Source organism: Papio anubis, chromosome 5 (assembly GCF_008728515.1).
Source record: "Papio anubis isolate 15944 chromosome 5, Panubis1.0, whole genome shotgun sequence".
In the NCBI taxonomy this organism is placed as follows: Eukaryota; Metazoa; Chordata; class Mammalia; order Primates; family Cercopithecidae; genus Papio; species Papio anubis.
Window position 1 is genome coordinate 133,803,557 of NC_044980.1, and position 20,989 is coordinate 133,824,545.

General features: G+C 38.8%; 2 protein-coding genes across 2 annotated transcripts; both read left to right on the plus strand.

Moving 5' to 3' along the window:
- Positions 1 to 1,560: 1,560 nt before the first annotated feature.
- On the plus strand, positions 1,561 to 13,922 carry LOC108586445 (protocadherin beta-7). The gene has a single exon (XM_017959978.3). The coding sequence runs from the start codon at positions 11,271 to 11,273 to the stop codon at positions 13,656 to 13,658; it is 2,388 nt and encodes a 795-aa protein (XP_017815467.1). The 5' UTR covers positions 1,561 to 11,270; the 3' UTR covers positions 13,659 to 13,922.
- PCDHB8 (protocadherin beta 8) lies at positions 13,696 to 19,010 on the plus strand. Its single transcript, XM_021939769.2, has one exon. It carries the CDS (start codon positions 16,495 to 16,497, stop codon positions 18,898 to 18,900), a length of 2,406 nt encoding a protein of 801 aa, XP_021795461.2. The 5' UTR covers positions 13,696 to 16,494; the 3' UTR covers positions 18,901 to 19,010.
- The last annotated feature ends 1,979 nt before the right edge of the window (positions 19,011 to 20,989 follow it).

Genomic DNA, 20,989 nt, shown 5'->3' on the forward strand with positions numbered 1-20,989 from the left:
TTCTTCAGACTAGAACAGGCTTGTTAGGGTTTTTTTAATTAAAAAATTATTTCCTCTACTAAATGGTTTTTGGTTTTTTATTCTGCAATTTCTGTTAGTTGTATAGTAACCTGGTTTGATATTTAATTTTTCTTATCCTTGTTCTATCTTCTGTCTTTATTTTCCTGGATTCCAGTAAATTTCCTCTATGGCTGAATTTTGAGCTTTTGCTATCATCATTTTACTTTCAAAAAGCTTTTCCTTGGTCTCTGCATATTTATTTCTATAGTAGCCTTGCAGTTTTAAAATTCTTTGGTGAGATACAATTCACATACCATAATATTCACTTTTTTAAAAATTGAGTTTGGTGGTTTTTAGTATATTCCAAGGGCTGTACAATTATTACCACTATCTAATTCCAGAACATTTTTCACATTTTCATCAGCACAAAAAAGAAACCTGTTACGCATAAGCAGTCAATCCCCATTCCCTCCTCCTTCCAGCCCCTGGAAACCACTAATCAACTTTATGTTTCTTTGGATTTGCCTGTTCTAGACATTTCATGTAAATTGAATCACAGAATATGTCTGGCTTCTTTCACTTAACATAATGTTTTCAAGGTTCATTCATGTTATAGCATGCATCAGCACTTTGTTCTTTTCTATGGCTAAATAATATCCCATTGTATGAATGTACCACATTTTGTTTGTTCATCAGTTGGTGGGCATTTGGGTTTATTTCCACGATTTGGCTATTATGAATAATGCTGCTAGGAACATTCATGTATGGGTTTTTGTGTGAACATATTTTCATTTCTCTTGGGTGTATACCTAGGATTGGAATTACTGGGTCACATACTGACTCTATATAACTTTTGGAGGAATTATCAAACTGCTTTCCAAAGTGACTATACCATTTTACTTTCCTCTCAACAGTGTATGAGGGTTCCAATTTGTCTACATCCTCACCAACACTTATTTTTTGTTATTATAGCCATCTTAGAAGGTGTGAAGTAGTATCCTATTGTGGTTTGAATTGCATTTCCTAAATGACTAATGATGTTATATTTCTCTTCATATGTTTATTGTTCATTGGAATATCTTCTTTAAAGAAATGTATACTCAAATTCTTTGCCAGTTATCTAATCTAATTTTTAAAATATTTTAATTGTGGAATGTTAGTAGTTCTTTACATATTCTAGATACTAGACTCTTATCAGATACATGATTTACAAATTCTTTCTGCCATTCTCTGAGTTGTGTTTTCACTTTATTGGTAGTGTCCTTTGAAGTAAAAAAGATTTTTTAAAATTTTGATTAGCCCAATTATGTATTGTTTTCTTTTTTTTTGAGACAGAGTCTTGCTCTGTCGCCCAGACTGGAGTGCAGTGGTACAATCTCAGCTCACTGCAACCTTCGCCTCTTGGGTTTAAGTGATTCTCCTGCCTCAGCCTCCTGAGTAGCTGGGATTACAGGTGCCTGCCACCACGCCCAGCTGATTTTTTTGTATTTTTATTAGAGATGGGGTTTCACCATGTTGACCAGCCTGGTCTCAAACTCCTGACCTCAGGTGATCCACCCATCTCAGCCTTCCAAAGTGCTGGGATTACAGGCATGAGCCACCGTTCCCAGGCTATTTTTTCCTTTTATAAAATAAGGCACTTAAAAGTTGATAAACATTGTATGTTTGGGTGAGACTAACTGAGTGGTGGACCTCACCTTAGGGTAACGAAACAGGGAACATTTTATTTGGAGAAAAAATGTCAATATCTGTAAGTCTTCGCTCTTGGGCTCACATTGTTCTTCAGAGAGGAATTCAGTAAGGATGGGTAGGATGGAAGTTACTATAAACTTGACACCTAGCACTCTGTAAGCTCCTTGGTTTGAGAGAAAGTGTCTTAATTTTTTTTTAGCCCACTTTCTCACTAAGATCTCAGTCCTGACCTAAGTTGTGCTGTTGTCCTGTAGTCCAGAGCCCTCCCTATTAAACCACTATGGATATTACACCTCCGATTTTCTGCCATGATGAGAAAAGGGAAAGTGCCTTGCTTCACTGACTAGGAAAGGAATTCTCAGATCTAAATACTCCTTATATATATTTTCAGCCAGTGTTGTTTTTAGCCTCTCCCTGGGTCCTCAATCTGGATTATTACTTTGGCTAGATTTGATTTTCTTACTAACTTTCCTCCTTTTCATTTGAGAGCAAAAAGAAAACTGTCAGTTACCAATTGTCTCTGTGCTTCGCATCTTCCAAAATTTTTGTGACATCTCTCCCCTACGGTTTACTCTCTCCCCATTATTTTTGTCTTTATAGCTTTGTTTATTTTAAACCCTTGCCCTCTATCATTTACATAAAGTTTCAGGAAAAAATTGAGAAAAACTAGTGTGCTCAAACCGGAGTAAAATGCAGTCCTTACTGTCAGTCATATTGTGCTAGTTTTCCTGTACCTGAATCATTTATGTTGTTTTATTGCTTGATTTGCTTGATTTCATTAGATGTCAGTCTTTAGATAAGAGTTCATAGGTGCTGTATTTTTTCACATGCTTGAGAAATACAGTTTAGCAGGGTATAAAATTTTTCAATGGATTTTCTTTTCCTCAAAGATTTGTTGACATTAAATATAACATTAGTTCTTCTGTCATAGTTTCTACAGTCATCTATAAGTCACTTGATTTTTATCCTTAAGTAGTATTTTTTTCAGTAAGAATTCATCAGTACTAGCACAAGGTTTAATGAATTCTTTCCTGTTTGCTGCATTGTTGTCTTTGTACTTGAGCAACAGCTTGGCTATGTATAAAATAGTTGAGCCATAATTTATTTCCCTCAGAATCTTGTAGACATTTCAATTCTGTTTTGGTATGAAATGTTGCTCAGGGAAATTCTGAAGCCTGTTTGCTTCACCCGTAGTTAACTTGTTTTCTATCCTTGAAATTCATTATCTTTATCAGATTGTGTCTTGATTATGGTAATTACACATTACTTTTCCCTGGAACTCCTTGTGCCTTTTCAATCTGCTCATGCAGATATTTTCAAGTATATCATTTATTTATATATGGTAAGTATATTTTGTTTTAAAATCTGCCTTATAGTTCTAATATCTGAAGTTTGTGTGGGCCTATGCCTACTCTATTTTGTTTCTGCTCCTTCTCATGCATGATGTCTTTGTTTCTTTGTAGGACATGCATGGTTGATTGCCCTTGAAAATTTATTTGTGGGGTATCTACAAAGCCTAGGTTGCACATGTTCCATCTTTCAAAGGAGACCTTCATTTGTTTCAGCCAGGATATTGGAAACACTATCAATAGTGGACCATCACAAATTAATTAAATGGCTTGAGGCTCCTTGCATCTCAACCTATGTATATTCAAAATACAAATACACAAGAGGGCCACGTGCAGTGGTGCGCACCTGTAGTCCCAGCTACTCAGGAGGCTGAGGTGGGAAGATCACTTGAGCTCAGGAGTTCTATACCCACCTAGGCAGTATAGTAAGACCCCATCTCAATACACACACACCCCCCAATATGTAGATACAACTTCCCAGGCATGGTTTTTTTTTTTTTTTTTTCTTTTTCTTCTCCTCTGCTTAACATCAGGGAGATTTCTATGTAATTCCCTGGAGTTGGAGGCTGAGGGCAGGTTTAGATTGCTTGTGTTTACACTGTATTTACATTATGGATGTATCCCTGAGGGGTCCCTTAATATGAAGAGGATCTTTCTATAATATGCTGCAACTGTGGTTACACCTGAGCCTTGATTTATATTTCTTTAATCCCACATAGCTTCAGATCAAAGCCTGAGTACAAATATTTTTAAATTCCCTGAGAGCATGAGAACTGTTGTTCTGATACTCTGTTTACCCCTCTATTACAGGCTTCCATAAGAAATTGGGCTTTTTCTGCCATTTTCTACTATATTTTTGGCTCTTCATTAGTTTAGAAGTTTTTTCTTAAGTTTTGTCCGTTATATTTTGTTTTCCTTACGAGGGTCATATGAATTATCAATACTATCATTTTCAGAAATGACAAGCTCTGCCTAATGTTTATTCAACCTGAAGATTCAGTTTTTCCACCATTTCCATTATGTATTAATTAGGCTATTTTTCCTTTACATACATTGAATCCAATGTTTCATCAACTGAGTACTCTGCTCAGACAAATCAATAATCTCCCCTCTCCACTAGACAGTACTCTCTTCACAGAGAGGGCTCTTTATCTTATGGGCTTAGAAAAATATACACAGCCATTCATTGCTTAATAGCAGAAATACATTCTGAAAACTGTGTCATCAGGCAATTTCATTATTGTTCCAACATCATAGAGTATACTTACACAAATCCAGATAATGTAGCCTACTATACACACCTAGGATACCCAGTAGAGCCTATTGTTCCTAGGCTGCAAACCTGTACATCATGTTACTGTACTGACTACGAGATAAAATTATAACACAATGGTGTTTGTGTATCTAAACATAGAACAGATAATGCATTGCACTATGACATTACTATAGGTATAGCATCACTAGGCAACAAAAATTTTTCAGCTCCATTATGATCTTCCAGGACCACCATTGTATATGCCATCCACGGTTGACCAAACATTGTTATGCAGCACATGGCTGTACTGAAATAAATATAGGTGAATGAATGTTGAATAAAGTAATAAATACATTTCAGTCTGTTATTTTATCTGGCTTAGTAAGCCTAAACATGATAACAAAATATTTTATTTATCTTTATAAAATACCCATTTATTATTTATAGTATTTGATACTTGCTTTGTTCACCTAATAATATGTCATTTAAAATATGTGACCCAGCTTTCATTTTTAACATTTACAATGTGATGTTGAGCCCTTTATTATTTCTTTACAAATAATACATTTTTAAAACTAATTTTGACTTACTGTGTTACACATGAAGGGAGGAAGAAAGATTTTTATTCACCTTCAGACCATGTTCTGCTTTTTAAAAAAGATATACATCAAATTTATCAAACACTTTTATCTTTAGTCTGTCAGGAGTACATCAGAAATTTTTTATTCTCCCCTATTCTTAAACTAAGTTGTATCAGATTAAGGGACTAGTACCTTAAAGCTTTGATGATTTTATGTTTCACACTTTTTTTCCTTTTACGAACTCTAATTGAGAGGCTCCTATTACTTATAATTTGAGTGAAGGAGTAAAATTTTGAGTTTGGATGAATTATCCAGAGTTCAGGACAAAAACCAAAAACCATTCTGTGTGTCTCTAACCAAAACCAAAAAGGATATCAGCTACAAGAACTTAGATGCTTATATAAAATCACTGGAAGAACTGGACAAGCAGAAGAAAGACAGTCAGCACTGAAATGGTTTTGAAGGCATATGACCACAGCTGCAGCACAGGAATCAGGAAGCTGATGCTACTACTACTACCAAAGTTGTTGCTCCCACAGTGCCCTCTCCCACCTCCAAAACTGATGGCTGCACACTGACACAGAGTGTCTGGATGCCACAGTGGTCTCCAGTTCCCTATCAAGGTGATGGCTAAACAGAGGAATGCTGACTTGGCTGCAAGCATTCACATCTTTCTGACCTTATTGGTGAACAGTGGAAGACAACCTTTGCCTGTATTCTAAGACTCACATGAAGGAATCTCATTGGTAAAACCTAATTTACATACAGAATAATAATTCTAAGAAGTCTGAAAAATGGAGTTTTATGCTTTCTAGACCCTGAATTTTTAAAAAATTTATAAAATGAAACAGGAATTGATGGCATATTCCATATAGTACACTGGGGAAACATTGTTCAAAGGCCTTGTCCTAGCACTTGAATTAATTTCTCTATTGCTTCATAGGCTTAGCATTCAGTGAACAAGAATTCTTTTGGATACAAGCCACACCGCCAATAAGGAGAGAGGCAGTCATATGTTCCTTTAATAACTGCTCTGAACTGGATAATTTTTTTGACCCTATCTGTTCCTAGTGGGCAGTTGGGGCAATAGGTCAGGTCTAAGTGGGTATGATATAGATGGCTACTTTAACCCAAATATACATTCTCCCCTTATTTATTACTAATATACTTCTGATTTTAGCTGCTTATGTAGGTATGTGAGCTATAGATTATATTCTTCAACCTCTCTTGAAGCCAGATGTCATCTTGTAACTCAATCATAGACTGTGAGATAAACGCAAGCATGAGTGCCATGGAGTACCTTATGGAAATAATCTTTTAAAAAAGTGAAAGCACACCCTTTCCTTCCTCTTTTTGTTGGCATGAATGGGGATGTAATGACTGGTTATTAGGCAACTATATTGGACAATGAAGTAAAGGCCATGTCCTGAAGATAGCAAATCAATGATGGAACCAGACTGGGTCCCAGATATCATGGAGTGCATTTCAGCCACTAGCCTTCTTTTATATTTTGTTTAAGTCATTGTTATTATGACTTTGTCTGTAACTTCAGGCCAATTTGATATAGAACGTAGATCTATAAGTTATATAGAATATAATTCTAGCTGATATAAGAAGTTTCTTTAATAAAGTGATATTTAAGGTAAGAGTAAAAAGGTGAATAGAGAAAAATGTAAAACTTACATGCATATTTTAGAAATCAAGGTTTATTGAGAAAAAAGGGACAAAGTAAATGACTCAGAATAAAAACAAGAATTTTTTAAAATAAGGAAAATTAAAGGAATGAATTAAAAATATGAAAGCACAAATTGATTATACAGAAGAAAACCACATAATATTTGACCAATTAAACAAAAAGTTATTTCTTTAAAAAAGCCAAGGATATTTTAGGTTCTATGTATAACTGATGTATGAGACATGTACCTTTCATTTGGCTCCCTCTAAAAATGCACTAAGAAAAAGTGAACAGATATTTTCAGAAACAAACTTAATAAGGATGAAGAGAATAATGTAGAAGACAACAGGGAAAACTCTTAGAAGTTGGAAAACAGATGAATGATTTAGTAGACCTGACAAATCAACTACCAGTTGTAGTGTAAATGGGAAGAGCTGAGAATCAATCCTGTTTAGACTATGGGTCTAGAATCAATTCTGTTTAGATGGTGGGACATACAGAGGCATCTTAAATGTCAATCCTAGATCCTCTGGAAATGATAGTAGCATGCCAAATAAAAAAGATTGTGTTAAAGCTCCCTGTAAAGCAGTTAAATCTCTAGCAGTTAGATCACATTTCCCCACTCCAGTCACTGAGTAACCTACCTATCCCCTTGACCCTAACAGAAGTCTGGAGTTTTATTTTCTGATGAGTACAAAAAGCAGGGTTATTATATGAGAGGTGCTGCCAACAAAATGGAGGGCATGGGTAATATGGATAGTAAAAGTAAGTAACCATCTAAATATTGAATTCTGGTTGATTGTTAAAATGCTATGATAGTCATTAGAACCAATTACAAATATTTTGGTTCTCCCCTTCTTGGACATATGGTAGAATTTCAATTCTATTTCTTTTTAAATATGTGTAGCCATGTAATTTTCTTTGGTTAATAAAATGTGAGAAGTGACATATATCCATTCTGGGCTGAAGTTTTTGGAGGCACGGTTTAACACATTTTCTTTTCCCACTATAGCGATCACGGAAGTATATGAGAAGATGGAATCTTCACAAGTTTAGATCCTTGACTGACTGCAGTGAGGAGGGCCCCAGGCTGAACTATATAGGGTATATAGTATAAGAAAGAAATCAACTTTCATTGTGTTAAGCTGTTGAGATTTGGGGAAGTTGTTTGGTATTGAAGCATAACTTAGCCTATCCTGATGCAAAACTGTACTCCTCTTCACCCACTTAATCCTTCACCTTTTCCAATCTATATCTTTTCCTTTTGGATGGGGGATTTTAAAGAGTGCAGTAATCTGGCCAGTCCAACTAGAAAGACCTAATCACACTGACATTGAGGTTTCCCCATCCATCAGTGCTCCCAGTTCACTTTAGAATGAAAACTCAAAGTGGACAAGAATTATGAACCTACTCAGAGCCATCACTCAGCTCTGTAGTCTCCCAAATTAAATTAAGAACAAACACATGAAGAAAGTTTCTGAAAAGGCATACAGAAATTAAAGAAAAGCAAAGAGTAAAAAGGTAACTTGGAGAAAATGGAAAGTCTGCAGCAAGAAGAAAACTTGGGGGAAAAGCTATTATTAATATCATCAGATGAAAAAAGAAGTTACTGCATCTAAGAAATAAGTCCAAAAGAGAGCTCTTTAAATAAAAGAGATAAGTCTAGGAAAATACTAACCTGATAAAGAAATAAAAATCTCAATATAAGGGCTTGAAGACAAAGTTAAGAAAACGTTCAAGAAAATACTGCAAAAATATTTTAAAATGGCAAGTAGAAGAGAAAAAAATAAAGAAACTAGAGAACCATACCAGAGGTCTAACATCTGAATTACAGAAATTATAAAAAAGGAATGGGAGTTAGATTACTAATGAAATAATTTAAGGAGATTTCTAAGATCAGGAGGAAATTAGTTTCCTATATGAAATGTCTCATCAATTATACTGTACAATGGATGGAAAATAACCCCAAGCCAAAACATGTAATTGTTTAATTTTAAAATTCTTGGGACAATGACACATAGAAGATAAGAAATAAGATTAGCTTTAGACTTCTTAGCAAACAGATTGGCTTGGAAATCTCATTGACAAAACAAAAATTCTGAAGAAAAATTATTTTCAAGCTAAAACTCTATACTTAGTCAAACTACTAATTAAGTTTGAGGGTAGAATAAAGACATTTTAGTACATTTAAGATCACAAAAACATTTAACTCTGAAACACTCTTCTCTGAAAACTACTGGAAGATATCTATCAAAATGAGAGCCCAATTCAAGACAGAAGAAACAGAAATGAGAAGATCCAAAACAGGACAGAAGTGAAATGAATCTCTGGGTGATGTTGAAGGAGGATCCCAGGATGACAACTGAGTCTCAGGCATAATGAACAACTAGTCCAGTAAGGAGCTATTTGACTCGAGAGACAGGGATTTTGAAGGATATCATTAGCAATCCTCTTAACATTGTATCATCTTTTCAATCATATGAACCTACTGGAGGATGTGGTCTAGTTAATTCCACAGAGTAAACTGAAAAAGGGCAAGTTATAAAATCCCAGAACTAGCAAACGCATCCAGTATAAAAGGCAAAGAATTCCAAGAATGAGAGCAAAGAAAAAATCCAGAATGATAGCTGTGCAGTAGGCATAGAAAGCAACTGCCCTATTCAAAGAAAAATTGAAGTCTCAGGAGGAATGGAAATGACTATGGGGAAAATTGTGCTGCGAGGCAATTGTATCTGTGGGATGAATAAGTGATAGGGATAAAAAAAATCAATAAATGAAAAGGCAAGACAATTATTAACTTCAAGAAAAAATTGAAAAAGAAAATATAATTAATGCACAATAATGCTCCCAATATATGGTAAGTAAAAGAAAATCTGAAATACCTAAAATGTAATCTAACATAATAAGGAGTCAATTGATAATTTCTAAAATTAATTTATCAAAATATATCAGAAAACAGATTAGTGACCAAAGAGATAACTGAAAGTTTTAAAATGGCTACCTCTTAGGAGGGGAACTAAGAAAAGTGATGTGGAAAAGGGCAGAAAAGCACTGTATTTTATTATAAGCCTCTTAGTGCTATTTAATTTTGGACAAGGTCACATATTATTTTGAAAAAAAAATGCATTTCAAAATATCAGTAGAGCTCTTGCAAGTCTCAGCAAGAACAAAAAGGAGATAAAATGCTAAACATCACTAACAAAAATAGGGATACAATTAAAGGTAAATAACACAATGAAAACATGCCAAGAAATTTGCAAACTAGATAAAATGATTTTCAAAATAAAATGCAAGTTACTTAAAAATACAAAACCTGAACAGATTAATAACCAAAGGTAAAATGTACATGGTAGTCATAGATCTACTGCAAGTGAAGTCACCAAACCTAACCAGTTTAAAAGGCAAGTTGGAATTAAGCATGTAGAAACATAGAATAATATAATTATTAAAACTATTGTATAAAATAGACAAAAAGCTCCTTAACACATTCTGTGATGCCAGTATAACAGTTTAATACCAAAGCCATAAAAGGCAAACACACCCAAGGAAAACAACATTAACTAGAAAAATCCTAAAACCATGTTGACACATCATATCTATTTGTGCACTAAAACAATAATACATTATGGTTAAATGCCATTTATATCAATAACTCAATAATTCAGAAACTAAAGAATAACTGCATTATTTCAACAGCTATCAAAAATCACTTCAAAATATGAAAGAATAAAAAGAAAACTTTCTTGATTCAAAAAAGGAATATTTACCCCAAATTGAGATCAACCATCATAGTTGAAGATGAAATGCTAGAAGCACTTCCACAAATGCAAGATTGACCTACTTGCTACTACTAATTTTAAGAGTATTCATTGGATATTGGAGATTCTAGTCACTGGAATTACAGATGAACAATAATTTCTATATAATACTTAAAGCAGATGAAGGACGAAGGTAGGGTTGGGGGAAGGCAGAAAGTGTTCCAAGAAATATCACGGGTAAAGAGTAAGACCTGGAAAGTGGAATAATTGTTTAATTCACAAGAAATTGGAAAAAGGTCAATTATTCTGCCATATTCACGTTATTATTGTTAAATACTTTACAAATAAATAAAATGTCCCCAACGAATATTTATTGACTTCAAGGAAGAGGCTTCATTTTCTCATATATATTTTTATTATCCATTTTTAAAATGGTAGGTTTTCTTAGGATTTCGGTAGGGAGCCAGAGTTTAGTTGCATGCCCCTAGATTTAAGAAGACAATAAATTAATTCTTCTACGAATCCAGATTATCACAGGGGAAAACGACATCAGCTTTTACTTACTAGCATTACTGTGACCATTTGAGGATAAAGATGGAATGAAACAGCAAAGAACCCGGGGACAAATCACTCTTGTTGCAGAATTCCTTCAATCCGCCATCTTTTTCCTCTAGTCTTCATAACGGGAATAACACCCACAAAACGCAAGGTGGCGCTGCTGGCTAAAAAGAGAGAGAAAAATATCTTCCCAAAGAAAGGATGTTACAGATTCCAGAGTAAAAACGAAATCTGAAAAGTGTAGGAAAGGAAAAGGTGGTAATAGGAATTGGGGGAAAGTAAGGATCCTTCCCCACAAACATTGGTATTATTCAGCTCATTTCAAAGGATTCGGCTGCTGCCATTTGTGAGAGCTGCTGGAGGCTGAGTGGAAGTCATTTTGAAAGACTGATCCAAGGAAGAATGGAGGCCAGAGTAGTGCGTGCTGTGCAGAAAAGGCAAGTCCTATTTCTTTGTGTTTTTCTGGGAATGTCTTTGGCTGGCGCCGAACCGCTTCGGTATTTTGTGGCGGAGGAAACCGAGAGAGGCACCTTTCTTACCAACTTGGCAAAAGACCTAGGGTTAGGGGTAGGGGAACTGAGAGCCCGGGGAACTAGAATTGTTTCAGACCAGAACTTGCCATTTTTACTGCTCAATCCGCTTACTGCTGATTTAATTCTAAATGAGAAATTGGACCGAGAGGAACTGTGTGGCCCCAGAGAGCCCTGTGTGCTGCCTTTCCAGTTGTTATTGGAAAAACCTTTTCAGATTTTCCGTGCTGAACTAAGGGTCAGAGACATCAATGATCACTCTCCAGTATTTCTAGACAGAGAGATTTCCTTGAAAATATTAGAAAGTACAACTCCAGGGGCGGCATTTCTCCTAGAAAGTGCACAGGATTCAGATGTTGGAACCAACAGCCTGAGTAACTACACAATCAGCCCCAATGCGTATTTCCATATTAATGTCCATGATAGTGGGGAGGGGAATATCTATCCCGAATTGGTGCTGAATCAAGTGCTGGATCGGGAAGAGATACCAGAGTTCAGTTTAACCCTCACCGCTTTAGATGGCGGCTCTCCTCCCAGATCAGGGACGGCCCTCGTACGCATCCTGGTTCTAGACATAAATGACAACGCCCCTGATTTTCTGCAATCGCTTTACAAAGTGCAGGTGCCCGAAAATAGCCCCGTTGGTTCCATAGTTGTCTCCGTGTCAGCCAGAGATTTAGATACCGGAAGTAATGGGGAAATAGCCTATGCATTTTCTTATGCCACTGAAATAATTCTCAAAACGTTTCAAATTAATCCAACATCTGGCAGTCTTCATCTTAAAGCGGAACTGGACTATGAGGCAATTCAAACATACACATTAACTATTCAGGCCAAAGACGGCGGCGGGCTTTCTGGAAAATGCACTGTGGTGATTGAGGTAACAGATATAAACGATAATCGACCCGAGCTGCTCCTGTCTTCACTTACTAGCCCAATTGCAGAAAACTCATCCGAGACAGTCGTGGCTGTTTTTAGGATTAGAGACAGAGATTCTGGGAACAATGGAAAGACAGCGTGCTCCATCCAGGACGATCTCCCCTTCATCCTGAAGCCATCTGTAGAGAACTTCTATACTCTGGTAACAGAGAAACCTTTGGATCGAGAGAGGAACACTGAGTACAACATCACCATCACCGTCACCGACTTGGGGACACCCAGGCTGAAAACTAAGCACAACATAACCGTGCTGGTCTCCGACGTCAATGACAACGCCCCCGCCTTCACCCAAACCTCCTACACCCTGTTCGTCCGCGAGAACAACAGCCCCGCCCTGCACATCGGCAGTATCAGCGCCACAGACAGAGACTCAGGCACCAACGCCCAGGTCACCTACTCGCTGCTGCCGCCCCAGGACCCGCACTTGCCCCTCGCCTCCCTGGTCTCCATCAACGCGGACAACGGCCACCTGTTCGCCCTCAGGTCGCTGGACTACGAGGCCCTGCAGGCGTTCGAGTTCCGCGTGGGTGCTGCAGACCGCGGGTCCCCGGCGCTGAGCAGCGAGGCGCTGGTGCGCGTGCTGGTGCTAGACGCCAACGACAACTCGCCCTTCGTGCTGTACCCTCTGCAGAACGGCTCCGCGCCCTGTACCGAGTTGGTGCCCCGGGCGGCCGAGCCCGGCTACCTGGTGACCAAGGTGGTGGCAGTGGACGGCGACTCGGGCCAGAACGCCTGGCTGTCGTACCAGCTGCTCAAGGCCACGGAGCCCGGGCTGTTCGGTGTGTGGGCGCACAATGGCGAGGTGCGCACCGCCAGGCTGCTGAGCGAGCGCGACGCGGCCAAGCACAGGCTGGTGGTGCTGGTCAAGGACAATGGCGAGCCTCCGCGCTCCGCCACCGCCACGCTGCACGTGCTCCTGGTGGACGGCTTCTCCCAGCCCTACCTGCCGCTCCCGGAGGCGGTCCCGGTCCAGGACCAGGACGACTCGCTCACCGTCTACCTGGTGGTGGCGTTGGCCTCGGTGTCGTCGCTCTTCCTCTCGTCGGTGCTCCTGTTCGTGGCGGTGCGACTGTGCAGGAGGAGCAGGGCGGCCTCGGTGGGTCGCTGCTCGGTGCCCGAGGGCCCCTTTCCAGGACATCTGGTGGACGTGAGCCACACTGGGACCCTTTCCCAGAGCTACCAGTATGAGGTGTGTCTGACTGGAGGCTCCAGGACAAATGAGTTCAAGTTTCTGAAGCCAATTATCCCCAACCTGCTACCCCAGAGCACAGGTAGGGAAGTTGAAGAAAATCGCCCATTTCAGAATAATTTGGGTTTCTGATAAAGAATGAAAATAAATCCGCGTCTGTGAATACATTTTTGATTAGGAACTTATTGTGAGGTGCCTGTAAAGGAATGTCTTTAGATCATTTCAAATATGTACTCTTGAAGACAAGAAATAAATATCTATACATAGAATAGGATCCTGATTTAGTACCAAGAACCCTTCATAAAGCATAAAATGTATATGTGTAACGTTTTATGTCAAACAATTATGCTTAATATACAGTCTATTAAATGTAAGTCTTGTTTAAGATATTTTAAATTGCTTTCCATTGTTTTCAATCTCTACTGAGACTTTCTGAGTTGATTAGAATGCTGTATGAGTGTACCTACCCTAGTCTCAGCATAGACTGTAGATCTTTTTAAGCATTTTTAAAAAACGTTTTTAATGCATCATACACTATTTTAACACTTTTAATCTGAGAAGCATATGAGGCATGTTATTTTAGGAATGAACAAATAGATGGTCTTAGAGAGTCAATAAGTTCACTAAAGTGCATTAATAAGTGACAAAACTGATCATCCATCCCAGATCTGTCTGACTCTGGGTCAGTGACCCTGCTTTAATTCCATACTGTTTTCTGTCATTAGATATCACCTGGCAAGTTTCTGCCTAATTAAGGAGAAGAAGTCTTTTATCATATTTATACTACTGTTCAATCTTTTCTATATTTAGAAATAATAATGTACATATTTATCTATAGTTTTCTTATAAACCAAAAGTCCTGCTTTTCTGGGTCAATTTTCAACTATTATTACTAATGCTCTAATCTGTCCAAGTTCAAGTGAAAAACAAAATTGAAAGGGCAACCTGTGCCTTCTCCTTGTCTTCAGAATATATGACTTTCATTTCACAGAAAAAGATTAATGGTCCTGAGTAGGAATATTACATAATATTGATTGCATCATTAGTTAATTATTTTCTTTACATTGTAGATTTTCTGGCGTCACCCATACTTAACATTTGTAATACATTTTCTTGATTTGAAAGTTTGTTTTTAAAAGTTTTCTATTAATTATAGTGCACTATTGAATCAGGAAAATCTAAGAAAAATAATAGTTTTAAATGCATAATATCAAAGAGAAACATAGATGTTCATTAAATTTTTAGAAATTCTGGGAAGTTAAGGAAAATCACTTTTTAAATAAAAATTTACAACTGATTTTTATTTTTAAAATATCTAGATAATTTTTGCATGGTTGTGTTCTGAAAATATTATAATTTAGTGCTGGTAATTCTAATAAAGGTAGTATTACTGTATATCACTGGTGGGATAGAATCTAAAGGCAAAAAACAAAAAAAAACAAAAAAAACCCCACATCACAGCAGTAAAATCTTAAAATGCTTTCATAGTCTTAGGACAAAATTATCTAATTTCTCCAACAAATAAATGGCATGAAAAACAGGAGGAGAGAAGTCTACACTAGGAAAGATATTAGGAGATCTATCAATCAAATGTAATGTGTAGATCTTGTCTGGATCTTGTTTCAAACATCAGCAATGACTTTGAAACACTTGGATGAGTTTTAATATAGATGGATATTAAGTAATACTAACTTAATTTTTAGGTATAATAATGGCATTGTACTTAAGGGTATTTTTAGAGTCACTTAAAGTCATTATGCATTTAAAGAAATGTATAATGAAGTATTCGTGGGTGAAAATTCAGTTTGTCTGGAATGTAAAAATGTTGGAGGGATAGAGTCAAGAATTATGGCAAAACATTGATAATAGTTGAAGCTAGTACTGAGCACTTGGAGGTTCACTTTACTCTTCTCCTTTTATGAGATATGAAAAATATCAAAATAAAAGCTTTTTAAAATTGATGCTATTAGAAGAGAAGTGGAGGTAACAAAAAAGGACATGCTTCCCCAGAAACAAAATCACCACTGCTGTTACAGATTTTGTCTCTATTTAGACAAACTCTCCAGCCTTTCCTTGCTTGTTTACCTTCACTGTTTGACATAACTTCTCTACTTGAGACAGTCGTGTTCCTGTACTATTCTATCATGTGAATTTTGAGGTGTTTTTCTAGTTATAGCAATGGATTTATGCAGAGTCACCTACCTGGTGGTATAAAATTGCCATATGCCGGGTATATAGTTTATTTTTAAGGTTAATCTCTCTTTGAATCAGTTTCCTCATGTGTAAGGTGGGGAATTCACAACAGCCCTATGTGGTAGGTGCTATTATTATCCTCATTTCACAGATGAGGAAATTAAAGCAGAGAGATTAAATAATTTGTTCGAGGTTGACAACTACTAATTATTCATATGGTTCATGGAAATAAAACTACAAAGATCTAAATGTTGTCCATGTTAACTACAATTATATTTGAAATTTTCTGCATATATTCTTTTTGCCAAGCTAGACTGTTACCTAAATATTTCCTTTTTGCCCAAAACTCAGTTAGCATTGTTAAAAGACTAATGTAATTTCTCCTTCGGACAGTTGTCTGCTCAGTAAGGTCCGGCGATATTAAAGGTGGTGTTGTACCTTACATAGTCCTAGGGTACATACAGGCAAAGTTGGGAATATTACATCTATTATCATCTCACAAAATGTAAGATCCTGTGAGGACGCGTGGTGGCGCTGCAGGATAAGAAGGTACAAACCAGAACCGCAGCTGCAACTCCATTAACCAGCAAAAAGCAGCAGAACCTGGAAGCCCACGGGAAGCTTGGATGCCAAAGAGAGGACGGCTGGGTCCTCTGGAGAGGACTATTCACTGGAATATTTCTGAGGTATCTGTGGAATAACCACAGCCTCAGATACTGGGGACTTTACAGTCCCACAGAACCGTCCTCCCAGGAAGCTGAACCCACCAAGAACAATGGAGGCCAGCGGGAAGCTCATTTGCAGACAAAGGCAAGTCCTTTTTCACTTTCTCCTTTTGGGCTTCTCTCTGGCGGGCGAGGCGGAACCTAGACGCTATTCTGTGGTGGAGGAAACAGAGGACAGCTCCTTTGTCACCAATTTAGCAAAGGACTTGGGTCTGGAGCAGAGGGAATTCTCCAGGCGGGGGGTTAGGGTTGTTTCCAGAGGGAACAAACTACATTTGCAGCTCAATCAGGAGACCGGGGATTTGTTGCTCAATGAGAAATTGGACCGTGAGGATCTGTGTGGTCACACAGAGCCCTGTGCGCTACATTTCCAAGTGTTGCTAGAGAGTCCCTTCGAGTTTTTTCAAGCTGAACTACAGGTAATAGACATAAACGACCACTCTCCAGTATTTCTGGACAAAGAAATGTTGGTGAAAGTGTCAGAGAGCAGTCCTCCTGGGACTACGTTTCCTCTGAAGAATGCTGAAGACTTAGATGTAGGCCAAAACAATATTGAGAACTATATCATCAGCCCCAACTCCTATTTTCGGGTCCTCACCCGCAAACGCAGTGATGGCAGGAAATATCCAGAGCTGGTGCTGGACAAAGCGCTGGACCGAGAGGCAGAAGCGGAACTCAGGTTAACACTCACAGCACTGGATGGTGGCTCTCCGCCCAGATCTGGCACTGCTCAGGTCTACATTGAAGTCCTGGATGTCAACGATAATGCCCCTGAATTTGAGCAGCCTTTCTATAGGGTGCAGATCTCTGAGGACAGTCCAATAGGCTTCCTGGTTGTCAAGGTCTCTGCCACGGATGTAGACACAGGAGTCAACGGAGAGATTTCCTATTCACTTTTCCAAGCTTCAGATGAGATAAGCAAAACTTTTAAGGTCGATTCCTTGACAGGAGAAATTGAACTAAAAAAACAACTCGATTTCGAAAAACTTCAGTCCTATGAAGTCAATATCGAGGCGAGAGATGCTGGAGGCTTTTCTGGAAAATGCACCATTCTGATTCAAGTGATGGATGTGAATGACCATGCCCCAGAAGTTACCATGTCTGCATTCACCAGCCCAATACCTGAGAACGCGCCTGAAACTGTGGTTGCACTTTTCAGTGTTTCAGATCTTGATTCAGGAGAAAATGGGAAAATAAATTGCTTCATTCAGGAGGATCTACCCTTCCTCCTGAAATCTTCTGTGGGGAACTTTTATACTCTACTAACAGAGAAACCACTAGACAGAGAAAGCAGAGCCGAGTACAACGTCACTATCACCGTCACTGACTTAGGGACACCCAGGCTGACAACACACCTCAATATGACCGTGCTGGTCTCAGACGTCAATGACAACGTCCCCGCCTTCTCCGAAATCTCCTACACCCTGTTCGTGCGTGAGAACAACAGCCCCGCCCTGCACATCGGCAGCGTCAGCGCCACAGACAGAGACTCAAGCACCAACGCCCAGGTCACCTACTCGCTGCTGCCGCCCCAGGACCCGCACCTGCCCCTCGCCTCCCTGGTCTCCATCAACGCGGACAACGGCCACCTGTTCGCCCTCAGGTCGCTGGACTACGAGGCCCTGCAGGAGTTCGAGTTCCGCGTGCGCGCCGCAGACCGGGGCTCCCCCGCGCTGAGCAGCGAGGCGCTGGTGCGCGTGCTGGTGCTGGACGCAAACGACAACTCGCCCTTCGTGCTGTACCCGCTGCAGAATGGCTCCGCGCCCTGTACCGAGTTGGTGCCCCGGGCGGCCGAGCCAGGCTACGTGGTGACCAAGGTGGTGGCGGTGGACGGCGACTCGGGTCAGAACGCCTGGCTGTCGTACCAGCTGCTCAAGGCCACGGAGCCTGGGCTGTTCGGCGTGTGGGCGCACAATGGCGAGGTGCGCACCGCCAGGCTGCTGAGCGAGCGCGACGCGGCCAAGCACAGGCTGGTGGTGCTGGTCAGGGACCATGGTGAGCCTCCGCGCTCGGCCACCGCCACGCTGCACGTGCTCCTGGTGGACGGCTTCTCCCAGCCCTTCCTGCCGCTCCCAGAGGCGACCCCATCCCAGGCCCAGACGGAATCGCTCACTGTTTACCTGGTGGTGGCGTTGGCCTCAGTGTCATCGCTCTTCCTCTTGTCGGTGCTCCTATTCGTGGCGGTGCGACTGTGCAGGAGGAGCAGGGCTGCCTCTGTGGGTCGCTGCTTGGTGCCTCAGGGCCCCTTTCCTGAATATCTGGTGGATGTGAGCGGCACCAGGACCCCATCCCAGAGCTACCAGTATGAGGTGTGTCTGGCAGGAGATTCCAGGACCAGCGAGTTCAAATTTCTGAAGCCAATATTACCCAATATTCAGGGCCAATGCCCTGAGCCAGAAATGGAAGACAACTCCAAGTTTAGAAATGATTTTGGTTTCAGCATTCAACTGAAATAATCAGTTTTCATATTGTATGTTTTAATGTTTATGATAAATTTAGAGTATGGTGTTTCTGTTAACCTCCTACAAATTATAAATTATACTAAACTTTACTGTGGGACTTCTCATGTTGTCGCTGTTTTAAATACGGTATCTCATCTTTTCTTCATTAGTATACCAATTTGAATAGTTTTAAAGCTTGCCAGTCAAAACACTGATGAGGTCAATAGCTGTACAAATACTAGTTCTGGAATATCTGGAATATCTGAAAATACTAGTTCTGGAATAAAAGGAGTGCATAAGCGGGAAAAACAATGAGAAATTGCTTCTACATAGTCAGTTGAAGTTCCCTGTTGATTTGCTTCTTAGTTCTTAATTCATTAGGTGTATACAGAGCAGTAATGCACGAAGGTTACAGTGAAGTCTGAGCAGGAAGGAAAGAGAGCTAGTACAGTGAGAATGTCTGGCTCCTGCTTTATTCTGCCTCATAGTACTTATCTTCTTTGATGCTGTTTGATGAACATTTCTCTTAAAAGGTTATGTAATTTTGCTTCCTTTCATTAATATATCGGTATATGTTTTAATATAATTATTTTGAATTGCTTTCCACTTTTGTGGTGTTCAAATAGGAAGAAACCTTCCCCATATTTACCACAGTAATGAAATTAGTTTTTCCCCTTAGAGAAATATTGACCCTCTGTGATGGAATTTGCAGTGGCCACCCATATCCATTTATCTTTTCCTCTTTAGTAACAGGTCTCAGATTTCGTTTAGGGCATTAGTTTGCTTAGTCAAAACAATACATTTTCCCAGCCTTCTTGGTTGGGAAACTGAACGTATGACTGGGTTGTAGTCCCTGAGATGTGTGTACGAGTGTTATACTGACTTCCAAGAAGACTGTTTAAAGGGAGATGATTCATCTAGGAAGGGGGCCCCCTTTTTCCTTCTCTAAGTGCTCCTTGTTGCCTGGAATCTGTATGTCATGGCTAGTACAACAGCCATGTTGGACCCTAATGATCGAAACATTAAGGATTATGACAGATAGTATAAAACAAACTTAAAAGATACAAGAGTCCCTGCTGACCATGGAGTCGTCATGTAATCTCTGTATTACCTACTTCTGAACTTTGTTTTTTTACTTAGGAACTGCAATTTTTACTTAAAATATTATATATACAGTAAAATGCACAGATCTTAAACACACAGTTTAATCTGATTTTTTAAGCTTTTACTTGTTGATTTCTAATTTAGTTAAAATTTAGTTTAAAGTGGTATACAGGGTGTCTTGCATTTATTATCTTTTAAAGTTTCTCCCAAACCATAATAGGATTGGTATATTTCTCCTTTTTTGTGTATGAGAACACTGAGGCTTAGAAAGGTAAGTAACTTGCTCATAATTCTCAAGCAACATAAGGAAAAGTATTAAATACAGTCTAAGTCTACCTAAATCTAATTCCCCAGTTTTTAACCAATATATTATACTGGCATTAACTGGTAGCATTGTTTTTCTAAGAAAGTGAAATGTATCTATTATTTCTACTTCTATTCCATGACCTAAACTCCCATGTAAAAATGTAACTTTTAGTTTATAGTTTGTATTTGTCTCTACACCGATGTCCATACTGATGTAGACCACTAAACCCAAAGCTCTTATAGAAGCACTGACCTAAATAAGTTGGATCAGACATCATAAGTGATATTCATTTTGAGTGAATCAGTCTGATTATATTCCCATACCTTGCCATCTTGTCAATATGTCACATTCATTGCTGCAGAAATTAGTCTGAATAGTCTGAAAGGCTGAATAGGAAATAGAGTTACTCTATGGTTGCATTGAACTTATTGTGCTCTTTCTTCATTCTTTTTCTGCTAACCCAAATATTTATTTGTAATATATATAATATATATTATATATGTATAAACACATGTTTCTTTTGAAACATTTAAAAGTAGTTGTTATTTTAGTTTTAATTATAAATGAAATAACTAATTTCTGAAAAATATAAGCAATGTTGTGAAGGAATTCCTATCACTTCATAACTAAGAGATTTGGGGAATTTCAGATAAAAAAAATCTGAGGGACTCCAGTTGTTTGCTGTTAAAATTA

Bases quoted from the DNA above. Each gene is read 5' to 3' on its own strand.
- LOC108586445 (XM_017959978.3), top strand. From the start codon at position 11,271: ATGGAGGCCAGAGTAGTGCGTGCTGTGCAGAAAAGGCAAGTCCTATTT.
- PCDHB8 (XM_021939769.2), top strand. From the start codon at position 16,495: ATGGAGGCCAGCGGGAAGCTCATTTGCAGACAAAGGCAAGTCCTTTTT.